Source organism: Bombina bombina, chromosome 3, assembly GCF_027579735.1.
Source record: "Bombina bombina isolate aBomBom1 chromosome 3, aBomBom1.pri, whole genome shotgun sequence".
Taxonomy (NCBI): Eukaryota; Metazoa; Chordata; class Amphibia; order Anura; family Bombinatoridae; genus Bombina; species Bombina bombina.
In genome coordinates this window covers 198,773,041-198,797,491 of record NC_069501.1, presented here as the reverse complement: position 1 = coordinate 198,797,491, position 24,451 = coordinate 198,773,041, and the positions used below count along the sequence as shown (strand labels likewise).

The 24,451-nt window shown below is 37.0% G+C and overlaps 1 protein-coding gene across 2 annotated transcripts in view; it reads left to right on the top strand.

Annotated features, from left to right (window-relative positions):
* The window catches only part of PIR (pirin), a 211,451-nt gene that overhangs the window by 130,534 nt on the left and 56,466 nt on the right, over positions 1 to 24,451 (top strand). For both annotated transcript variants that reach the window (XM_053706078.1, XM_053706077.1), the window contains exons 6-8: positions 11,388 to 11,472; positions 18,701 to 18,745; positions 19,369 to 19,451. In XM_053706078.1, coding sequence (XP_053562053.1) covers positions 11,388 to 11,472; positions 18,701 to 18,745; positions 19,369 to 19,451 — 213 coding nt within the window. The remainder of the gene's footprint in view (positions 1 to 11,387; positions 11,473 to 18,700; positions 18,746 to 19,368; positions 19,452 to 24,451) is intronic.

Here is a 24,451-nt window from a genome sequence, read left to right as displayed (position 1 = left end):
ACAAGCATTTGAAATACCCTAGGGTGTCTACTTTTCAAAAATATATGGTTTGATGGGGGTAAATTCCATTGACCAGCTTCAGAAATGTCCCAAATAGGACATGGGTGCATGATGACCGATGTGAAAATTCCAAGTTGAAAAACTGGAATGCGCTTCCTAAAATTAAGGCCTTTTAGCCCCCAGAGAACCCGACACACCTATACATGGGTGGTATCACTGTACTCAGGAGATGTTGTTGAACACATATTGAGGGTTTTTTGGCAGTAACACATAACAGGAACTGAGAATCCATGCCTAAAGTACAATGTGTGTGAAAAATAACACAAAATAATGACTACCCAAAAGTTTGACAAAGACTGGTGGTTGAATTAGTGCATGGAAAGTGTTAAAATACAAGCATTTGAAATACCCTAGGGTGTCTACTTTTCAAAAATATATGGTTTGATGGGGGTAAATTCCATTGACCAGCTTCAGAAATGTCCCAAATAGGACATGGGTGCATGATGACCGATGTGAAAATTCCAAGTTGAAAAACTGGAATGCGCTTCCTAAAATTAAGGCCTTTTAGCCCCCAGAGAACCCGACACACCTATACATGGGTGGTATCACTGTACTCAGGAGATGTTGTTGAACACATATTGAGGTTTTTTTTGGTAGTAACACATAACAGGAACTGAGAATCCATGCCTAAAGTACAATGTGTGTGAAAAATAACACAAAATAATGACTACCCAAAAGTTTGACAAAGACTGGTGGTTGAATTAGTGCATGGAAAGTGTTAAAATACAAGCATTTGAAATACCCTAGGGTGTCTACTTTTCAAAAATATATGGTTTGATGGGGGTAAATTCCATTGACCAGCTTCAGAAATGTCCCAAATAGGACATGGGTGCATGATGACCGATGTGAAAATTCCAAGTTGAAAAACTGGAATGCGCTTCCTAAAATTAAGGCCTTTTAGCCCCCAGAGAACCCGACACACCTATACATGGGTGGTATCACTGTACTCAGGAGACGTTGTTGAACACATATTGAGGTTTTTTTTGGTAGTAACACATAACAGGAACTGAGAATCCATGCCTAAAGTACAATGTGTGTGAAAAATAACACAAAATAATGACTACCCAAAAGTTTGACAAAGACTGGTGGTTGAATTAGTGCATGGAAAGTGTTAAAATACAAGCATTTGAAATACCCTAGGGTGTCTACTTTTCAAAAATATATGGTTTGATGGGGGTAAATTCCATTGACCAGCTTCAGAAATGTCCCAAATAGGACATGGGTGCATGATGACCGATGTGAAAATTCCAAGTTGAAAAACTGGAATGCGCTTCCTAAAATTAAGGCCTTTTAGCCCCCAGAGAACCCGACACACCTATACATGGGTGGTATCACTGTACTCAGGAGATGTTGTTGAACACATATTGAGGTTTTTTTTGGTAGTAACACATAACAGGAACTGAGAATCCATGCCTAAAGTACAATGTGTGTGAAAAATAACACAAAATAATGACTACCCAAAAGTTTGACAAAGACTGGTGGTTGAATTAGTGCATGGAAAGTGTTAAAATACAAGCATTTGAAATACCCTAGGGTGTCTACTTTTCAAAAATATATGGTTTGATGGGGGTAAATTCCATTGACCAGCTTCAGAAATGTCCCAAATAGGACATGGGTGCATGATGACCGATGTGAAAATTCCAAGTTGAAAAACTGGAATGCGCTTCCTAAAATTAAGGCCTTTTAGCCCCCAGAGAACCCAACACACCTATACATGGGTGGTATCACTGTACTCAGGAGACGTTGTTGAACACATATTGAGGTTTTTTTTGGTAGTAACACATAACAGGAACTGAGAATCCATGCCTAAAGTACAATGTGTGTGAAAAATAACACAAAATAATGACTACCCAAAAGTTTGACAAAGACTGGTGGTTGAATTAGTGCATGGAAAGTGTTAAAATACAAGCATTTGAAATACCCTAGGGTGTCTACTTTTCAAAAATATATGGTTTGATGGGGGTAAATTCCATTGACCAGCTTCAGAAATGTCCCAAATAGGACATGGGTGCATGATGACCGATGTGAAAATTCCAAGTTGAAAAACTGGAATGCGCTTCCTAAAATTAAGGCCTTTTAGCCCCCAGAGAACCCGACACACCTATACATGGGTGGTATCACTGTACTCAGGAGATGTTGTTGAACACATATTGAGGTTTTTTTTGGTAGTAACACATAACAGGAACTGAGAATCCATGCCTAAAGTACAATGTGTGTGAAAAATAACACAAAATAATGACAACCCAAAAGTTTGACAAAGACTGGTGGTTGAATTAGTGCATGGAAAGTGTTAAAATACAAGCATTTGAAATACCCTAGGGTGTCTACTTTTCAAAAATATATGGTTTGATGGGGGTAAATTCCATTGACCAGCTTCAGAAATGTCCCAAATAGGACATGGGTGCATGATGACCGATGTGAAAATTCCAAGTTGAAAAACTGGAATGCGCTTCCTAAAAATAAGGCCTTCTAGCCCCCAGAGAACCCAACACACCTATACATAGGTGGTATCACTGTACTCAGGAGATGTTGTTGAACACATATTGAGGTGCTTTTTGGCAGTAACACATAACAGGAACTGAGAATCCATGCCTAAAATACAATGTGTGTGAAAAATAACACAAAAAAATGACTACCCAAAAGTTTGACAAAGACTGGTGGTTGAATTAGTGCATGGAAAGTGTTAAAATACCAGCATTTGAAATACCCTAGGGTGTCTACTTTTCAAAAATATATGGTTTGATGGGGGTAAATTCCATTGGCCAGCTTCAGAAATGTCCCAAATAGGACATGGGTGCATGATGACCGATGTGAAAATTCCAAGTTGAAAAACTGGAATGCGCTTCCTAAAATTAAGGCCTTTTAGCCCCCAGAGAACCCGACACACCTATACATGGGTGGTATCACTGTACTCAGGAGATGTTGTTAAACACATATTGAGGTTTTTTTTGGCAGTAACACATAACAGGAACTGAGAATCCATGCCTAAAGTACAATGTGTGTGAAAAATAACACAAAATAATGACTACCCAAAAGTTTGACAAAAACTGGTGGTTGAATTAGTGCATGGAAAGTGTTAAAATACAAGCATTTGAAATACCCTAGGGTGTCTACTTTTCAAAAATATATGGTTTGATGGGGGTAAATTCCATTGACCAGCTTCAGAAATGTCCCAAATAGGACATGGGTGCATGATGACCGATGTGAAAATTCCAAGTTGAAAAACTGGAATGCGCTCCCTAAAAATAAGAGCTTTTAGCCCCCTGAGAACCCGACACACCTATACATGGGTGGTATCACTGTACCCAGGAGATGCTGCTGAAGACATATGAGGGTGTTATTTGGCAGTAACCCTTAATATTATCAGTAAATGTATTCTTAAATTGCTATTTTGTCAAAAAATCAAATTATTTTTTTTTCCCCCCCAAACTTTGCCATAGATTGGTGGTAAAATGGTTGCATGAAAAAAGTCAAAATACCCCAAGTTTAATACCTTAGGTTGTCTTCTTTTAAAAAATATATACATTTGAAGGGTTATTCAGGGATTCATGACAGATATTGGTGTTACAATGTAACTATCGCCAATTTTGAAAAAACATGGTTTTGAAATAGCAAAGTGCTACTTGTACTTATTGCCCTATAACTTGCAAAAAAAGCAAAGAACATGTAAACATTGGGTATTTATAAACTCAGGACAAAATTTAGAAACTGTTTAGCATTGGTATTTTATGGTGGTTGTAGATGTGTAAGAGATTTTGGGGCTCAAAGTTAGAAAAAGTGCATTTTTTTTCATTTTTTCCTCATATTTTATATTTTTTTTTATAGTAAATTATAAGATATGATGAAAATAATCATATCTTTAGAAAGTCCATTTAATGGCGAGAAAAACAGTATATAATATGTGTGGGTACAGTAAATGAGTAAGAGGAAAATTACAGTTAAACACAAACATCGCAGAAATGCAAAAATAGCCTTGGTCCCAGATGGTCAACAAATTGAAAAGTGGTCTGGTCACTAAGGGGTTAAGCAAGTGAGCTGCCGAAACGCGTAAGACATAGTTTTATGCCAAGACCTTATTACACTTGGTTTTAAACTTGTTTTATTCTCCATAATAAAGACCTTTTTGTATGTATGTCTATACGCATATTAATATTGCAGGATTACACTGTTAGGTCTCCTTTTAGTGTTAAGCAATTGTGTCAAAAGGCCTATAACCTCTTTTTCTTTGCAGGAACAAAGAATATAAAACTAGAAAAATACTGCTCTAATTTATATCCTGCTATTTCCTAGAGTTTAAAAGCAAGCAAGCAAAATTTATACTGCTGTGTAGGAATATTATCAGTTGCTACTAAGTGTTGCAACTTAAGTCTCAAAGTTTCCTGTTATAAGTTTCTTTTTGAATTTTGCAACAGTGAGCGCTCTGAGTATACAATGTTAAGTATAATGTACTGCTAATGTTACATATGTAGCAGAATATTGCCAGTCAAGAAGGGGAATGTATGCTGACTTAACGTAATTATGTGCTGTATGTTCTGATTAGATTAGACAATAAGGATATGTAATAAGGTGGTAAAAGAGCTGCTCCTATTTTTTGTAAGAATCCAACCATAATTATATCTAAGCGGGAATTTGAAGGCATTTGTTAAATAAGAAAAATTCAGATCTTCTGTTCCTGTTACTATTTTACTACACATTTATTTCAGGGCCTGGTCACGTAACTCACATAGATTATTGTTCACTTTTTTCTTACTTTTAATCTACATTAAAATTTTATATATTTTCTCACCTGGGGACGCATTCCCCAAACACTAAAACCTAAAAAAAAAAAAAAAAAAAAAAAAAAAAAAACTAAGATTTGTTTTTTCCTTGTTCTCACTGCCCCCTATCACTTTTTTTAATTTTTTGTCTGACCTTCCTTTGCCCCGCCCTCACTAACACAAGAAATTTATGGAAAGATTTCTCCTCCTGCACAGCACACCACCTCAGACCATGCCCCCAAAGTAAGGACAGAAGGCCACGTACATCTGACATTATGACTGAAAATATTAGCGAAGGTTTAAGCCCAAAGACAGACCTACAACCCTTAATTACCCAACTCAGTGACATTTTTCTCCCACAATTTGAACACATCAAAATTCATATCTCTGGTCTGTCATCAGAATTAAAAGTATTCGCTAACAGACTTTCAGAAGCAGAAGACAGAATTTCAGAAGTGGAAGATATAACTAATAATCAGTCCCAAAAAATCTCAGAATTAGAAAAGAAAAACATAAGCTTGACTGCCAGGTTAGATGACCTTGAGGACCGCTCAAGGCGGAATAACTTAAAAATCATAGGCGTTCCTGAGTCAGATCACTCAAAAGACCTATTAAATTTTTCTGCGACAATACTGCCCCAAGCTCTAGGGGTAGAATACTCCCAATTACCAATAGCGATAGAACGGGCCCACAGATTGGGTCCTCCTAGAAGCAGAGCAAATGGTAAAAACATACATAGACCAATCCTGATAAAGTTCTTAAATTTTCAAGACAAAATAAGCATGCTTCGTCTATATAGGAAAATAGATAATTTTCATATAGAAGATAATAGAATTTTAATGTTCCAAGACTACTCTGCTGATACTGCTTTCAGGAGGAAAGAAAAGGCCCCTTTCTGTACCAAGTTAATCAAAGAGGGTTTCCTAGCAAAATTAGTGTACCCTGCAAGAATTATTATAGAAGAAAAGGAAGGCATAGTCAGATTAGACAATATAGAAGAAGCTAAAGGCTATCTTAAAGACCACAAGCTAACACTTAAATGAGGACTGGGATAGCTATAAAATAGAGTTTATCTGTGTCTTTTAGTTAGGGTACTACTGCGGTTGCTTAAAATGGAAGTGGTGTCTAAATATTTAGAGTTAAGAATGTTAATTACTAAGTCAACTCATAGGCTGCTTCTGCGGCCAAAAGTGTACCAGGCTTCGCCTGACAAGGTTTCTGTTGTAAATAATCTTTGTTTGGAATCTTCTGTGTGTTTTTTTTTTTTTTTTTTTTTTTTCTTTCTGTTTTGTCTTGTCTTGTCTTGTCTTGTTCTGTTGTGTTTTGTTTTTGCTCTGTCTTGTTTGGGTTAATTTTGTTTTATCCTCCTCCCCTCTTCCCCCCCCCCCCCCCCGTTTGCTCTAGTTTTCCCCCTAAATCTTTCTTAATTCTGGTACAATATATTGATTAGATGAAGGGCAATATTAGATTGTTATCATGGAACGTGGGTGGCATCACCTCCCCAATCAAGAGAAAAATAATAATCAGACAATTGGGTAAGCACAACCCTGATATAGCCTTAATACAAGAAACACATTTAAAACAAGAGGAAGTTATTAAGCTCAAATGTAAATGGGTTGGGGAGGTGATTGCCACCCCCTGTTCTAGAAGGAAAAAAGGAGTAGCTATCCTATTAAATAAAAAACTGACATATAACATTATAAAAGTATCACTAGATCCCGAGGAGAGATGGGTCCTTCTTGAGTTACAGGTCGAGGATTTTAAAATGGTGATTTGCAACGTCTATGGACCTAATAAAGCAGACCCTACCTTTTGGAATAGTTTAGTCTTTATGCTAACTAATTTTATGGATCAGAATATTGTTCTAGCGGGTGATTTTAACTTAATACCATCAGAATCCTTAGACAAATTTAGTTCTAGGAACTCTACTTTCTCTGGCCAGAAGGCTAAAATATTTAAGCAAATATGCAAAAACTTGAAATTACATGATATCTGGCGCCTACAATTTCCTGATACGAAGTCTTTTACCTGTGACTCGAAGACCTATGGTTCCTTATCTCGAATAGATTTCTTTTTTATATCTAGCTCCATGATTAAATTAGAGACTCAAACTAAGATATTTGATATCTGATCATGCAATTATTTTCTTAGATATACATTTACACTTTCCCCAGAGAAATGATAGAAATATTTTTTTCTTTCCAAAATATCTAGTAAATAATTTGGAATTCAATAATTGGTTAATACATAAATGGAAAGAATTTGCTTTCCTAAATAGATCATATAGGGAAAAAATTGAAATATTTTGGGAAACCGCAAAGGCTTATCTAAGAGGTGAGATCAAAGCATATATGATTCAAAAAAAAAAAAGTTGCAGTTGAGGGAAAATCAGCTCTCTAAGCAGGTTCAGAACGCATATCGTAAATACATAAATAATCCTTCTAGGAGACTAAGAGATAAATATAATGGGGCCAGGACAGAAAGGGATATTTTCATTAAGCAGAAAGTTGCTTGGGAAGAACTAAAGATAAGTGCCAAATATAAAGGCCAATACGGGAAGTCAGCTAAGTTTTTATCTAGATTAGATAAAACAAAGAAAAAATCTAATGTAATAGAGGCTATCTATGATGGGATAGAAAGAGTAACAGATCAAACTAAAATTCAAAATGTATTCTTTCAATTTTACCAAAACCTATATGCTGCCAAAGAAATAAATGCCAACAATAAAGTTAATTTTTGGCATAAAATCTGCCTTCCTAAATTAGCACAAGAAATGGCCAAAGATTTAAATAATCCAATAACTCGAGAAGAAGTAGCGGAAGCTATTAAAAATGCTAAACTTAATAAAGCCCCGGGCCTAGACCAAATTCCGGCAGAAATGTACAAAATTCTCAAAATGGAGATAACAGATGTCTTAGTACAATTATTCAACGGTTATTTTATTGAGGGCCAAAATATGTCAAAATATTTCTCTGAGTCTACAATTTCACTGATATTGAAAAAGGGCAAATCGGCATTAGATCCTAAGTCATATAGACCTATTTCACTGCTTAATCTAGACTATAAGTTATTAACCCACATTATGGGCAACAGACTGAAAATATGTTTAGATCCTATTATACATCCCGATCAGGTGGGTTTCATGCACCAAAGATCCCCAACCAAAAATACACTGAAGGTAGCACTAGTATTAGAATATCTATGGAATAAACTCTCGGAAAAAAGAATAATTAATCAGGATTTTGCGTTAATAACAATAGATGCCGAAAAGGCATTTGATGCTATAATATGGGACCATCTGTTCGCCACGTTAGCGCAATTTGGCTTTACAGGTCAATTTCTTAAATTTGTTAAAACTATATATGACCATCCAAGATCGAACATATTAATAAACGGTAGCTATACTGCAAAACTCACACTATGTAGGGGGACGAGGCAAGGTTGTCCACTCTCCCCGTTATTATTTAATGTGGCCATAGAACCACTGGCTATAATGATGCGCCAAGAGCTCCAAGGAATTAGGCTCGGGGAACAAAAACTTGTACTATCCTTATATGCGGACAATCTGCTCTTATATATTAAAAACACAAAGAAAAATATACCACAGGCTTTAAAGATTATCGATCTGTTTGGCTCTATCTCGGGCTATAAAATTAATGCTAATAAGTCTGAAATTCTATGGATCAATAAAAACAAAGATAGTCTTCAAGAACATCCCTTTCGAGAACCCCTTAGTATTAAATATTTAGGAATATATTTTCACGCCGACCCCAAACAATGGTACAGATTAAACTATGATCCTTTTTTTTTAAAAAGCGTCAGAGAAACTTTTACAATGGAGCGCCTTTCCTATTTCTTTATCAGCCAAAATAATGATTATTAAGTCTATCTAACTCCCTAAACTGATGTATATTATGCAAAACATTCCGCTGTTTATCCTGTCTCACGACAATAAAAGGTTCAACGCAGAATGCGCCAAATTTCTATGGAATAACAAAAGACATATGCTATCTATAGCCAAACTCACACCAAGACTGGAAGAAGGAGGCCTATCTTTCCCTGATATCAAAAAGTATAACATGGCTATACTAGCCCGTTTTGCAATTGATTGGCTATCAGAAGCTAACTATCTCTCACTGTTTTCTATAGAGGAAAATCTGAGCGCACCATTTTCCCTTAAAGCCCTATTACATTGCCCGATGAAACAACTACCAGACCATATCAAACATTTAAAGACACTATCTAATACTATTGAAGCATGGCAAAAACTTAATATAATGCTCAAAGTCAATTTTGAGATTTCCCCATTTCTTCCGATACAAGGTAACCCACAATTTATACCTGGACTATCCTATGAAGTCTATAAGACTTGGATGCATAAAGGTCTGCTCTATGTAAACCAATGTCTAAATAATATGTCCCAGATAAGAACTTTTGAGGATATTGCCAGAGAATTTTCTTTATCCAACAAGAATTTCTTTGCTTATCTTCAGATTAGACATTATATAACAGGAATTAACAAAACAAATCCAGACGCGAATGGCTGGGGGGAAGTTGAAAAATATATAGTAAGTTACAAGTTAGGCAAACATAGCATAGCTCTTTTATATAAAATTATGCTGGATAAGCAGGCCCAAATGTTTAGGGATAACTTAGTCCAGAAGTGGAATGTTTCCTTTACGGATTTTTCTGCAGAATCTTTAATCGCAAGCTACAAATGGGTACAAGGTGCGAATATTCCGTCAACTTGGAAAGATTCACATATAAAATTACTTAATAATTCTTACTTGACACCCTGGAAATTATCTAAGTGGTATTTGAACACGGCAGAAAAATGTCCAAGATGTAATAATCTTCGTGCAGATATCATTCATTGTTTCTGGAACTGTCCCAAAATAGTCCAGTTTTGGAGAAAAGTGGAATTTTGGCTTAACAAGGCACTAGATGTCAGGTTAAAAATCCAAGCTAATCATATATTTTTTCTCTACAATATGGACCATAATAGAGCTAACACTAATCTTATTAACACGGCAATTATGCTTGGTCGTAATCTCATATTAAAAGACTGGAAGAATAGAAAAGCTCCCACAATGGGCTGTTTTATAAATATGATACATGCCCAGATAATTTTTGAACAATTGAATATAGCTCCTTCAGAAGAGAAAAGGGTCAAAGCTTTCTTTATGAAATGGCTAAGAGTTATTTTGTCCTATCCACTGGCTATTCAGTTTCTACTCGTTCGCAACTTTCGTAGATCGGAATTTTTTGAGACATTGATTCTTTCAAATGTCTTCCCAAACGAATGGTACTGAATATATCTCAAATCTAGAAAGAAAAGGAAGGGGAAAGTGAATAGCCAGTTCTAGGTTTATAATGAGTAGAAATAAATTTAAGAATCTAATTTGAGGTGAAGGAGGGGTGAGAGGGGAGACCCTTTTCTTTTTTTTTTTTTTTTTTTTTTTTTCTTTTTATTATGTCTCATTGTCTGTCCTTATTGTGTGTTTATTTATTTTTTTGTTTACTATGTCTATTAGAAAACTCCCAATTCGGTATGAAATATAGCTACTGGAACTATACAGGGATACTGTAAAAGTTTACTTGGAAAATTTCAAACATAGAATTCTGTTACAAATTTTTCCTTTTTCTTTTCCGTCTTTCTTTCTTTTTTTCCTCTCTCTGAAGGTTTAATGTTAGGAGGTGCATTTACATAGACGCTGCGCTGATTATAATTGGTTACAAGACATGTACAAAATTTTGACTATATAAAGATGTGGTGATATTATCTCTATCTGTTTTATAGTATTGTATATATAAGAATCTTGCATCCTCTGGACTTTCTTTAATTTGTTTTCCTGTGCTTTCTATGTTATATGAATTGTATACCGAATTGGTCAATAAAGATAAATTAAAAAAAAAAAAAAAAAGACCTTTTTGATTCAAGCACCTGGAGACTCTCCGGTTCTTTTTTCGCTGTTTATTTATCATGTTTGCTTATAAATAAATATTATACTATACCAGACAGTCTGACAGCATTTTGAGTCAGATAATCTTTTCTTCCCCCTTTATAAAGTAAGGGAAGGGGTAACCTTGGGTGAAATACAGGAAGTTCCTTTCACAATAGCTTATCATTTTACTTCATTTCTTACTCATTTTATTTTATTTTAATTTAATTTATTATTTTATATTAATGTATATCATAATAAAACATTACATTGAAATAAATGTATTCATTAAGAAAATCAGTAAAGCATTTTCCGTTTCATTTGGAATAACTACCTTTATTGATTAACCTAATAGCTAAACTATATAGCACTATAAACATGCACAAATGATGTGCCTGTACACCAGTACAGTTCAACTGATAATAAATAAAATGTTTACACTTCGATATGATAAAATCCTGAGACCTATGACTTTTTATATAAATGTGTTTATTGGCAAATGCACTGTGTTTCCATCTGCCATTAGTCTTAAATTTCGATAAAGATCACTCTGCATATTTTTACACATTATTTTGCCAGTTTGATTTAGTGTGTGATTTTATTAATTACTTCTTTTTTTAATTTGTAGTCTAAGGTCTACACTCGCACACCAACTTTATACCTTGATTTCAAGCTAAAGAAAGGCGCAAAGCACACCCAAGAAATACCCAAAGGTAAGCACTGGTTTGTCCAATTAAGGCCCGGATGGCTGGCAGTATTTTGCTCTCACATTCAAAACATTAGTTAAAGGGATATGAAACCCAATTTTTTTTCTTTCAGGATTCAGATAGAGCATGCAATTTTAAGAAACTTTCTAATTTACTCCTATTATCAATTGTTCTTTGTTCTCTTGGTATCTTTATTTGAAAAAGCGAGAATGTAAGCTTAGGAGCAAGCCCATTTTTGGTTCAGCACCCTAGATAGTGCCTGCTGATTTGTGGCTACCAGCATGCGCGACCCAGGTGCTTAACCAAAAATGGGACGGCTCCTAAGCTTGCATTCCTGCTTTTCAAATGAAGATAATAAATTAGAAAGTTGCTTTAAATTGCATGTTCTATCTGAATCACAAAAGAAAAAAAAATGGGTTTCATGTCCCTTTAAAGGGACACTGAACCCAAATTTGTTTCTTTTGTGATTCAGATAGAGCATGCAATTTTAAGCAACTTTCTAATTTTACTACTATTATAAATTTTTATTTGTTCTCTTGCTATCTTTATTTGAAAAAGAATGTATCTAAGCTTCTTTTTTTTTATTCAGAACTCTGGACAACACTTTTTTATTGGTGGATGAATGTATCCACCAATCAGCAAGAACAACCCAGGTTGTTCACCAAAAATGGGCTGGCATCTTAACTTACATTCTTGCATTTCAAATAAAGATATCAAGAGAATGAAGAAAATTTGATAATAGGAGTAAATTAGGAAGTTACTTAAAATTTCATGCTCTGTTTGAATCACAAAAGAAAAAAATTGGGTTCAGTGTCCCTTTAACTACTGCTTCTGCCACAGCTAATCTTTCTGTCAATTTTGCTTCAAAGTTATATATATTCATTATATAAATGTAAACTATGATTTAGTGGCCTTACAGGCTTCAGCAGTTGCTCCTAAAACCTGTTCCCGCCACAGCTACTACACTAACATACATTTTCTGCTAGGCTCCTTAATCAGTACTGTTTTACATGTGATTTGGAATGTGCATTAGTGAGTATCAGAAGTGCTGACGTGCCAAACAGCTGTATGGTCTTTTTGTTCAACCAGCTCAGTTTGACACAGATGCTCTCAAATTTCCCCCAGAGAATCGGTTAATATCATTATGACAGATCTTATCCAGAGAATAATATATCCGTTTGTAAAATCTCTAAAAGGATGTTTATTCATCAGTGGATTTCTCTATTGGCTGCAGCCATTCTTGCTAACATTAACATAATTAGTACAATATGAGGAAAATGATTTCAGAACTAGCAACACATAACACATTTTTGAATATATGCATTGGTTACAAATAAAATGACTTCAGCAAGTTCATTGCAATTATTATTATTATATTTAAAGCAACAGGTTAAAACTTTTGAAAGGAAAGGGTTAGAAGCACAAGGTAGATTTTTCAGTAAGCAATGTAGGCAATTGTTTAGGGGTTTTAACTAACTGGTAGCTTAGCTGACTATGGCCTAGATTTGGAGTTTGGTGGTAGATGGGCTGTTAACGCTCCGCAGGCTTTTTTCTGGCCGCACCATAAAATTAACTCTGGTATCGAGAGTTCAAAAAAATGCTGCGTTAGGCTCCAAAAAAGGAGCGTAGAGCATTTTTACCGCAAATGCAACTCTCGATACCAGAGTTGCTTACGGACGCGGCCAGCCTCAAAAACGTGCTCGTGCACGATTCTCCCATAGGAAACAATGGGGCTGTTTGAGCTGAAAAAAAACCTAACACCTGCAAAAAAGCAGCGTTCAGCTCCTAACGCAGCCCCATTGTTTCCTATGGGGAAACACTTCCTACGTCTGCACCTAACACTCTAACATGTACCCCGAGTCTAAACACCCCTACCCTTACACTTATTAACCCCTAATCTGCCGCCCCCGCTATCGCTGACCCCTGCATTATATTATTAACCCCTAATCTTCCGCTCCGTAAACCGCCGCAACTTACATTATCCCTATGTACCCCTAATCTGCTGCCCCTAACACCGCCGACCCCTATATTATATTTATTAACCCCTAACCTGCCCCCCACAACGTCGCCGCCAGCTACTTACAATAATTAACCCCTAATCTGCCGAGCGGACCTGAGCGCTACTATAATAAAGTTATTAACCCCTAATCCGCCTCACTAACCCTATCATAAATAGTATTAACCCCTAATCTGCCCTCCCTAACATCGCCGACACCTAACTTCAATTATTAACCCCTAATCTGACGACCGGAGCTCATCGCTATTCTAATAAATGTATTAACCCCTAAAGCTAAGTCTAACCCTAACACTAACACCCCCCTAAGTTAAATATAATTTACATCTAACGAAATTAATTAACTCTTATTAAATAAATTATTCCTATTTAAAGCTAAATACTTACCTGTAAAATACATCCTAATATAGCTACAATATAAATTATAATTATATTGTAGCTATTTTAGGATTAATATTTATTTTACAGGCAACTTGGTAATTATTTTAACCAGGTACAATAGCTATTAAATAGTTAAGAACTATTTAATAGTTACCTAGTTAAAATAATTACAAAATTACCTGTAAAATAAGTCCTAACCTAAGTTATAATTAAACCTAACACTACCCTATCAATAAATTAATTAAATAAAATACCTACAATTACCTACAATTAACCTAACACTACACTATCAATAAATAAATTAAATACAATTGCTACAAATAACTACAATTACATAAACTAACTAAAGTACAAAAAATAAAAAAGAACTAAGTTACAAAAAATAAAAAAATATTTACAAACATAAGAAAAATATTACAACAATTTTAAACTAATTACACCTACTCTAAGCCCCCTAATAAAATAACAAAGACCCCCAAAATAAAAAATTCCCTACCCTATTCTAAATTAATAAATGTAAAAGCTCTTTTACCTTACCAGCCCTGAACAGGGCCCTTTGCGGGGCATGCCCCAAGAAAATCAGCTCTTTTGCCTGTAAAAAAAAACATACAATACCCCCCCCAGCATTACAACCCACCACCCACATACCCCTAATCTAACCCAAACCCCCCTTAAATAAACCTTACACTAAGCCCCTGAAGATCTTCCTACCTTGTCTTCACCTCAACAGGTATCACCGATCCGTCCTGGCATCCGGTGCTGAAGAGGTCCAGAAGAGGGTCCAAAGTCTTCCTCCTATCCGGCAAGAAGAGGACATCCGGACCGGCAAACATCTTCTCCAAGCGGCATCTTCGATCTTCTTCCATCCGGTGCGGAGCGGGTCTATCTTGAAGCAGCCGACGCGGATACATCCTCCGATCAGCCAATAGAATGCAAGCTCAATCTGATTGGCTGATTGGATCAGCCAATAGGATTGAACTTGATTCTGATTGGCTGATTCCATCAGCCAATCAGAATATTCCTACCTTAATTCCGATTGGCTGATAGAATCCTATCAGCCAATCGGAATTCGAGGGACGCCATCTTGGATGACGTCCCTTAAAGGAACCGTCATTCGTCGGGAGACGCCGGAAGAAGAGGATGGATCCGCGTCGGCTGCTTCAAGATGGACCCGCTCCGCACCGGATGGAAGAAGATCGAAGATGCCGCTTGGAGAAGATGTTTGCCGGTCCGGATGTCCTCTTCTTGCCGGATAGGAGGAAGACTTTGGACCCTCTTCTGGACCTCTTCAGCACCGGGTGCCAGGACGGATCGGTGATACCTGTTGAGGTGAAGACAAGGTAGGAAGATCTTCAGGGGCTTAGTGTTAGGTTTATTTAAGGGGGGTTTGGGTTAGATTAGGGGTATGTGGGTGGTGGGTTGTAATGTTGGGGGGGGTATTGTATGTTTTTTTTTACAGGCAAAAGAGCTGATTTTCCAGGGGCATGCTCCGCAAAGGGCCCTGTTCAGGGCTGGTAAGGTAAAAGAGCTTTTACATTTATTAATTTAGAATAGGGTAGGGAATTTTTTATTTAGGGGGTCTTTGTTATTTTATTAGGGGGCTTAGAGTAGGTGTAATTAGTTTAAAATTGTTGTAATATTTTTCTTATGTTTGTAAATATTTTTTTATTTTTTGTAACTTAGTTCTTTTTTATTTTTTGTACTTTAGTTAGTTTATGTAATTGTAGTTATTTGTAGCAATTGTATTTAATTTATTTATTGATAGTGTAGTGTTAGGTTAATTGTAGGTAATTGTAGGTATTTTATTTAATTAATTTATTGATAGGGTAGTGTTAGGTTTAATTATAACTTAGGTTAGGACTTATTTTACAGGTAATTTTGTAATTATTTTAACTAGGTAACTATTAAATAGTTCTTAACTATTTAATAGCTATTGTACCTGGTTAAAATAATTACCAAGTTGCCTGTAAAATAAATATTAATCCTAAAATAGCTACAATATAATTATAATTTATATTGTAGCTATATTAGGATGTATTTTACAGGTAAGTATTTAGCTTTAAATAGGAATAATTTATTTAATAAGAGTTAATTAATTTCGTTAGATTTAAATTATATTTAAGTTAGGGGGGTGTTAGTGTTAGGGTTAGACTTAGCTTTAGGGGTTAATCCATTTATTATAGTAGCGGTGAGCTCCGGTCGTCAGATTAGGGGTTAATAATTGAAGTTAGGTGTCGGCGATGTTAGGGAGGGCAGATTAGGGGTTAATACTATTTATGATAGGGTTAGTGAGGCGGATTAGGGGTTAATAACTTTATTATAGTAGCGCTCAGGTCCGCTCGGCAGATTAGGGGTTAATAAGTGTAGGCAGGTGTCGGCGACGTTGAGGGGGGCAGATTAGGGGTTAATAAATATAATATAGGGGTCGGCAGTGTTAGGGGCAGCAGATTAGGGGTACATAAGGATAACGTAGGTGGCGGCGCTTTGCGGTCGGCAGATTAGGGGTTAATTATTGTAAGTAGCTGGCGGCGACGTTGTGGGGGGCAGGTTAGGGGTTAATAAATGTAATACAGGGGTCGGCGGGGTTAGGGGCAGCAGATTAGGGGTACATAAGTATAACGTAGGTGGCGGTCGGCAGATTAGGGGTTAAAAAATTTTAATCGAGTGGCGGCAATGTGGGGGGACCTCGGTTTAGGGGTACATAGGTAGTTTATGGGTGTTAGTGTACTTTAGGGTACAGTAGTTAAGAGCTTTATGAACCGGCATTAGCCCAGAAAGCTCTTAACTCCTGCTTTTTTACGGCGGCTGGAGTTTTGTCGTTAGAGCTCTAACGCTCACTTCAGAAACGACTCTAAATACCGGCGTTAGAAAGATCCCATTGAAAAGATAGGATACGCAATTGACGTAAGGGGATCTGCGGTATTGAAAAGTCGCGGCTGAAAAGTGAGCGTTAAACCCTTTAATCACTGACTCCAAATACCGGCGGTAGCCTAAAACCAGCGTTAGGAGCCTCTAACGCTGGTTTTCACGGCTACCGCCAAACTCTAAATCTAGCTGTATGAGAGCCAAGCTGTGTTGAAAATAGCAATATCGCTCTATAACTAGATATGTTTCTGGGTAGGTAGTAGTTAAAGTAACCATATAGTGAAGAAACAAACATGCATGTGTATCGTTTAATCATTTGCTATATCCTCCTCTGGAACAGAATGGGCATGTTCCACAAGTGCAGCTTTGACTATGTTTAAGCCTTTTGATAATGTTAAACACATAGTAAAAGAATGAACGTATCATTTGATCATTTCACTAGAAAGTCCCTTAAATTTGCAGTGTATATCATGCACTGGTGGGTGTAAAGGTTATAGACCACTCAACTAATGTGTGCCTATGGGGGCTGGCTGTGTTCAACTAGATCCAGTCATACCCCTTGTATAAACTATATAATGCAATGTGGGACGGAGTAGAGTAAATCATTAAATAAAACTAAGCCAATTTTCTTGTTAAAACAAGGATATTGTCATTTTTTACTTAGTTCTCTAATAAAGACAACAAAATCATTAATGAATGAAAATGACTATTAAGAGGAGTAGCTAAGAGAAAACCAGTATTAGTAACACAACAGTCTAGCGGGCAGAGAAAGTAAAGAGTCTGAAGACTAGAAAATGTAACTTAATTTTTTCACAAAAGGATTTTTGGCTCCTAAAATTATTTGCAGGGCTTTGTGGAATTTGCAGTGGACCATCTTGGTTATTTGATGGTTTTTTAGGGAAGAATTTTCAATACTACTACTTTTGTATACAAATTAGTCTCATATTTTGTTGTTGTTGACGTAATGTAAGTGTTCACTGTTGGGAATTGTTCTTACCATATTTTGTTAATGGATTATAAACCTTCAAACACAAGTTACTGATTTGAACTGACAAAAATAGCAGTTTGGCGGCTAAATGCCTCAGTAATAGGACATGTTATAAGATGAACTCTGGTAGAGCAAATAGGTGAATTACATGTTTATATTATGTTTTAGTGGTATGCCTGTACCTAGGTGGGACTGGCCTTACATTCTTGCCTTTTAAGTTGCCATTGATCAGTGCATTCGATTTAAAGGGACACTCAAGTAAAATTAAACTTTCATGATTTAGCTAGAGCATGCAATTTTAAACAACTTTCCAATTTTACTTCCATTAACAAAATGTGCACAGTATTTTTATATTTACACTTTTTAAGTTACCAGCTCCCACTGAGCATGTAAGAATTCATAGAATACACGCACATGCATTTGTGATTGGCTGATGGCTGTCACATGATACAGGAGGTGTGGAAATAGACATAACTTTGACATTTGTCAGAAAAAGATCTACTACTTATTTGAAGTTCAGACTAAGTTTTATTGTATTGTCTCGTTATCATGCATTGATTATGCAACTCTACTGTATTTACTGGTCCTTTAATATAAAGGGACGTTATACTAGAAAATGCTATAGCAAGACATGCACTTAAACATGCTGACCAAAAGTTGTTTACATTTAATTTGAACCTATTAGAGCTATATTAGTTGTATACTTCATATTAATGGTTATAGGCTGATTAGGAAAACTCTCAGCTCTATTGTTAAAGAGGGACGTGCTCTTTGAATGTCTTAGAAGAACATTTTGGATTAAACAAGACAGGAACTTGCATTAAAAAAATGTACATTTTTATAATGACCTCTGTTAAGCAAAGATATTTGTTGACATATCTCTTTAAAAAAAGAATCTCTTATTACAGCGGACACTCCAAGTGCATAGATTTTTGTCTTTGAAATGTCAGTTCATTGTCTTATTATTTATTTTTGTCTTTGTGAAGGTTGGACTGCTTTCATCTACACGTTGTCTGGTTTTGTCTATGTAGGTAAGTTAGATCAGCTATTTGCCAAGCTCTTTAAACATCATCTTTTATAGGTTAAATACTTGTACTACCAACTCCATGGGACTATTTAAAACATATATTAGAAGTATCCTATTATTTAGATATACTAACATAAGCTTTCTAAATTACATTATTATCTCTAATTCAACAATCACAGCAATGCTTAGACCACTGTCAAATTTGCCAGCAACTGGGCAAGATTACGAGTGGGCTCGCACACTAACACTGCTCGACTTCTGCTCTTTGTGCGAGTCGGGTAGCGATTATATTACAAGTTGAAAGTAAATGTTTATCGTTTGAGCACTAGCCCAACTTGCGCAAAGAGCAGAACTTAGAGTATTGCGATCGCGTTAACGTACTCTCCCATTGACTTCAAGTGGGGAAAAAACTAACACTCATACACGTTTGCTAACCTGAATCGCCATAAGACCCCTATTTTAATATTTTTTTTATGGTCAGCAAAAGAGCTAAATTTCCTTTTAAGGGCAATGCCCAGCTAAATACTCTATTCAGGGCACTTTTTAGATTCTTTTTTTTTTTTTTGCTCTGTTCTTTTCAAGGAATAGCCAGTATGACTTTACTACAATCTATTAATTTCTTAATAGGGCCACCAGAGGCTCAACAAAAGATTGAGGCTCATCATACAGCAGTGTTGGATGATGGAGAACATGCACGCTTTGAGAACAAGGTAGGTTTGCAGAGGTTCTTTTCCATCTCTCTTGTAGAGATTACTGATGATGAGGATTAATAATTAAAAAATATATATTTTTCCAAAAACAATTTTTGTGGCTATTGTACTAAATAAGAGCCACATCTTAAAATCTGAAGGATATTGCATTTTAGATAATTAGGAAAATGTAAGCATGAAAAACAGTAGTAAATTCTAAAATCTACCTCTATGGAGGACAATATTAACTTAAACACATAAGCATTGAATGACATCATCAAGAGTATTTCATGACATGGAACAAGGAGCATCATCTGGACATTGTACTCTTTTGTTTGCACAGCAGGTTATGTGTCCAATCTCTGAAAGAGAATAGGTGCAATACACGGTTTTACTGAATTGTTAGTAATTATGTCATGCCATGAAATAGTGCCATTTTATTAGTAACTCTATAAGGAAAGTTACGAGAGCCTTTCCTGTATCGTAAGGATTGTTACTCAGAAGTGTGGCATTAATTATCTGGTATTATTAAGTAATATTTGTATCAGTTTGTTGTTCACTACTTTACACTGGTTTATTGAAGAACATTTGTAGAGCGTATGGTTGAGAATAGTTTATATTGCCTATTATATTTGACCAGTAGGGGGTTATGACTGGACAAGAACACTATGGGCTTCAGTAATCAAGCTGCGGATGCAGCTTTGGAGCTCCTTTCGGTGCAGGTTTAGAGCTGGCGGTTTAAAACCAGATTAGTTTAAACAGGGTGATTGACAACCCATGTTCTCACGTGATTGGCCATGTGAAAGCAGGGGGCAGCATTGTGCAATGATAAATACAAGCAGCACATAACTGCACGCTAGCCCTGTGATCATGGGCAGATGCATTGCCTACTTGTGAACCTGTCTGTCTGCACAATAATAAATGGAAGCCTGTGTTTGAACACATGTTATGCCAATTTCTATTTTAAAGCTCATGACAATATACTCTTTATTTGGTTGGGAGTAAGATATCATCTTGTGAGGAGAATATAGGTAGTTTTTAGAATTCTGGCTGATAAAGAAGATTTATATGTTTATGAGCTGGCTGGGTTTTATTAGATCAGTATTTTTGTGTGAGAGTAGACCATTCGGGGAGTAGTTAAAGAGTACTAAATTTATTGAAATCTGTTGCAAGTTGTAAATAATAGAGTAACTAGCAGGATAGACCATTACCCATGTTTACCTGAAGCTAATATATGGTAAAACCAAGGCTAACTTATGAATGGTAGTGAACTGGGAGAGCTGCAATTTTAAACCTGCAGGGAATTGGGTTTCTAGAGCAGGATTAGAGGGGAAGGGATAGATGACAATCCTCTATGAGGGGCATTGAGCATATTCTGAAAGTAACAATGTAATGGTGTAATATTAGCTGGCCTTGAAGTAGAAGCCAACAAATATTGTTAAAAGGAACAGTAATGTCAAAAGTTAATTTCTTCTGTTAAGTGTGATCAGTCCACGGGTCATCATTACTTCTGGGATATTACTCCTCCCCAACAGGAAGTGCAAGAGGATTCACCCAGCAGAGCTGCATATAACTCCTCCCCTCTACGTCACTCCCAGTCATTCTCTTGCACCCAACGACTAGATAGGATGTGTGAGAGGACTATGGTGATTTTATTTAGTTTTATTTCTTCAATCAATAGTTTGTTATTTTTTAATAGCACCGGAGTGTGTTATTCCTTCTCTGGTAGAATTTGAAGAAGAATCTACCAGAGTTTTTACTATGATTTTAGCCGGAGTAGTTAAGATCATATTGCTGTTTCTCGGCCATCTGAGGAGAGGTAAACTTCAGATCAGGGGACAGCGGGCAGGTTAATCTGCAAAGAGGTATGTAGCAGTTTTTATTTTCTGACAATGGAATTGATGAGAAAATCCTGCCATACCGATACAATATCATGTATGTATATTTTACATTTGAGTATTCTGGGGAATGGTACTTCACTGGAATTACACTGTGTATATAAGCTTTAGCCTATTGGCAAGCAACAGGCTTTTTACTAATTTATGTTAAACGTTTTTGCTGGAATGTAAAATCGTTTTCATTTTCTGAGGTACTGGGTGAATAAAATGTTTGGGCACTATTTTTCCACTTGGCAGTTGCTTGATCTAATTCTGACAGTTTACTGATCTCTCTCACTGTTGTGTGTGAGGGGGAGGGGCCTTTTTTGGCGCTTTTGCTACGCATCAAAAATTTCAGTCAGAAAGTCATTGTTGTTTTCCTGCATGTTCCGGTTCATCTCTACAGAACTCAGGGGTCTTCAAAGCTTGTTTGAGGGAAGTAAACTTCACAACAGAGCTGTGAGATTGTAGTTGACTGTGATAAAAAACGTTTATTCTTAAATTTTTTTAGGCCATCAGGGTTAGTTATTCTTTGCTAATGGGAACAAGCCTTTGCTAAAATTGTGTTTTGTTTTACAAAGTTTGATGCTGTAACCTTTTTCAGTTTATTGATTTCAACTGTCATATATCTTTCTGTGCTTCTTAGGCACAGTACGTTTTGCATTGTATTTTACTTGTATAATATTTCCAAGTTGCAAGTTTAGTTGCTAGTGTGTTAAACATGTCTGATTCAGAGGATGAGACCTGTACTATTTGTACTAACGCCAAAGTGGAGCCCAATAGAAATTTATGTACTAACTGTATTGATGCTACTTTAAATAAAAGTCAATCTGTACAAATTGAACAAATTTCACCAAACAACGAGGGGAGAGTTATGCCGACTAACTCGCCTCACGTGACAGTACCTACATCTCCCGCTCAGGAGGTGCGCGATATTGTGGCGCCCAGTACATCTGGGCGGCCATTTCAAATAACATTACAAGATATGGCTACTGTTATGACTGAGGTTTTGGCTAAATTACCAGAGCTAAGAGGCAAGCGTGATCACTCTGGGGTGAGAACAGAGTGCGCTGATAATGCTAGGGCCATGTCAGATACTGCGTCACAACTTGCAGAACATGAGGACGGAGAGCTTCATTCTGCGGCTGACGGTTCTGATCCAAACAGATTGGATTCAGATATTTCAAATTTTAAATTTAAGCTGGAAAACCTCCGTGTATTATTAGGGGAGGTGTTAGCGGCTCTGAATGATTGTAACACAGTTGCAATACCAGAGAAAATGTGTAGGTTGGATAAATATTTTGCTGTACCAACAAGTACTGACGTTTTTCCTATACCTAAGAGACTAACTGAAATTATTACTAAGGAGTGGGATAGACCCGGTGTGCCGTTCTCACCCCCTCCGATATTTAGAAAGATGTTTCCAATAGACACCACCACACGGGACTTATGGCAAACGGTCCCTAAGGTGGAGGGAGCAGTTTCTACTTTAGCTAAGCGTACCACTATCCCGGTAGAGGATAGCTGTGCCTTTTCAGATCCAATGGATAAAAAGTTAGAGGGTTACCTTAAGAAAATGTTTGTTCAACAAGGTTTTATATTGCAACCCCTTGCATGCATTGCGCCGGTCACGGCTGCAGCGGCATTCTGGATTGAGTCTCTGGAAGAGAACCTTAGTTCAGCTACTCTGGACGACATTTCGGACAGGCTTAGAATCCTTAAGCTAGCTAATTCATTCATTTCGGAAGCCGTAGTACATTTAACTAAACTTACGGCTAAGAATTCCGGATTCGCCATTCAGGCGCGCAGAGCACTGTGGCTAAAACCCTGGTCAGCTGATGTAACTTCTAAGTCCAAATTACTTAATATACCTTTCAAAGGGCAGACCTTATTTGGGCCCGGTTTGAAAGAAATTATCGCTGACATTACAGGAGGTAAGGGCCACGCCCTGCCTCAAGACAGAGCCAAACCTAAGGCTAGACAGTCTAATTTTCGTTCCTTTCGGAATTTCAAAGCAGGAGCAGCATCAACTTCCACTGCTTCAAAACAAGAAGGATCTGTTGCTCGCTACAGACAAGGCTGGAGACCTAACCAGTCCTGGAACAAGGGCAAGCAGGCCAGGAAACCTGCTGCTGCCCCTAAAACAGCATGAATTGAGGGCCCCCGATCCGGGATCGGATCTAGTGGGGGGCAGACTTTCTCTCTTCGCCCAGGCTTGGGCAAGAGATGTCCAGGATCCCTGGGCGCTAGAGATAATATCTCAGGGATACCTTCTGGACTTCAAATACTCTCCTCCAAGAGAGAGATTTCATCTGTCAAGGTTGTCAACAAACCAAACAAAGAAAGAAGCGTTTCTACGCTGCGTACAAGAACTTTTGTTAATGGGAGTAATCCATCCAGTTCCACGGTCGGAACAGGGACAAGGGTTTTACTCAAATCTGTTTGTGGTTCCCAAAAAAGAGGGAACTTTCAGACCAATCCTGGATTTAAAGATCCTAAACAAATTCCTAAGAGTTCCATCGTTCAAAATGGAGACTATTCGGACAATTTTACCCATGATCCAAGAAGGTCAGTACATGACCACAGTGGATTTAAAGGATGCTTACCTTCACATACCGATTCACAAAGATCATTACCGGTATCTAAGGTTTGCCTTTCTAGACAAGCATTACCAGTTTGTAGCTCTTCCATTCGGATTGGCTACAGCTCCAAGAATCTTCACAAAGGTTCTGGGTGCTCTTCTGGCGGTACTAAGACCGCGGGGAATCTCGGTAGCTCCGTACCTAGACGACATTCTGATACAAGCTTCAAACTTTCAAACTGCCAAGTCTCATACAGAGTTAGTACTGGCTTTTCTAAGGTCACATGGATGGAAGGTGAACGAAAAGAAAAGTTCACTCGTTCCACTCACAAGAGTTCCCTTCCTGGGGACTCTTATAGATTCTGTAGAAATGAAGATTTACCTGACAGAGGACAGGTTAACAAGACTTCAAAGTGCTTGCCGCACCCTTCATTCCATTCAACACCCGTCAGTGGCTCAATGCATGGAGGTAATCGGCTTAATGGTAGCGGCAATGGACATAGTACCCTTTGCTCGCTTACACCTCAGACCACTGCAACTGTGCATGCTAAGTCAGTGGAATG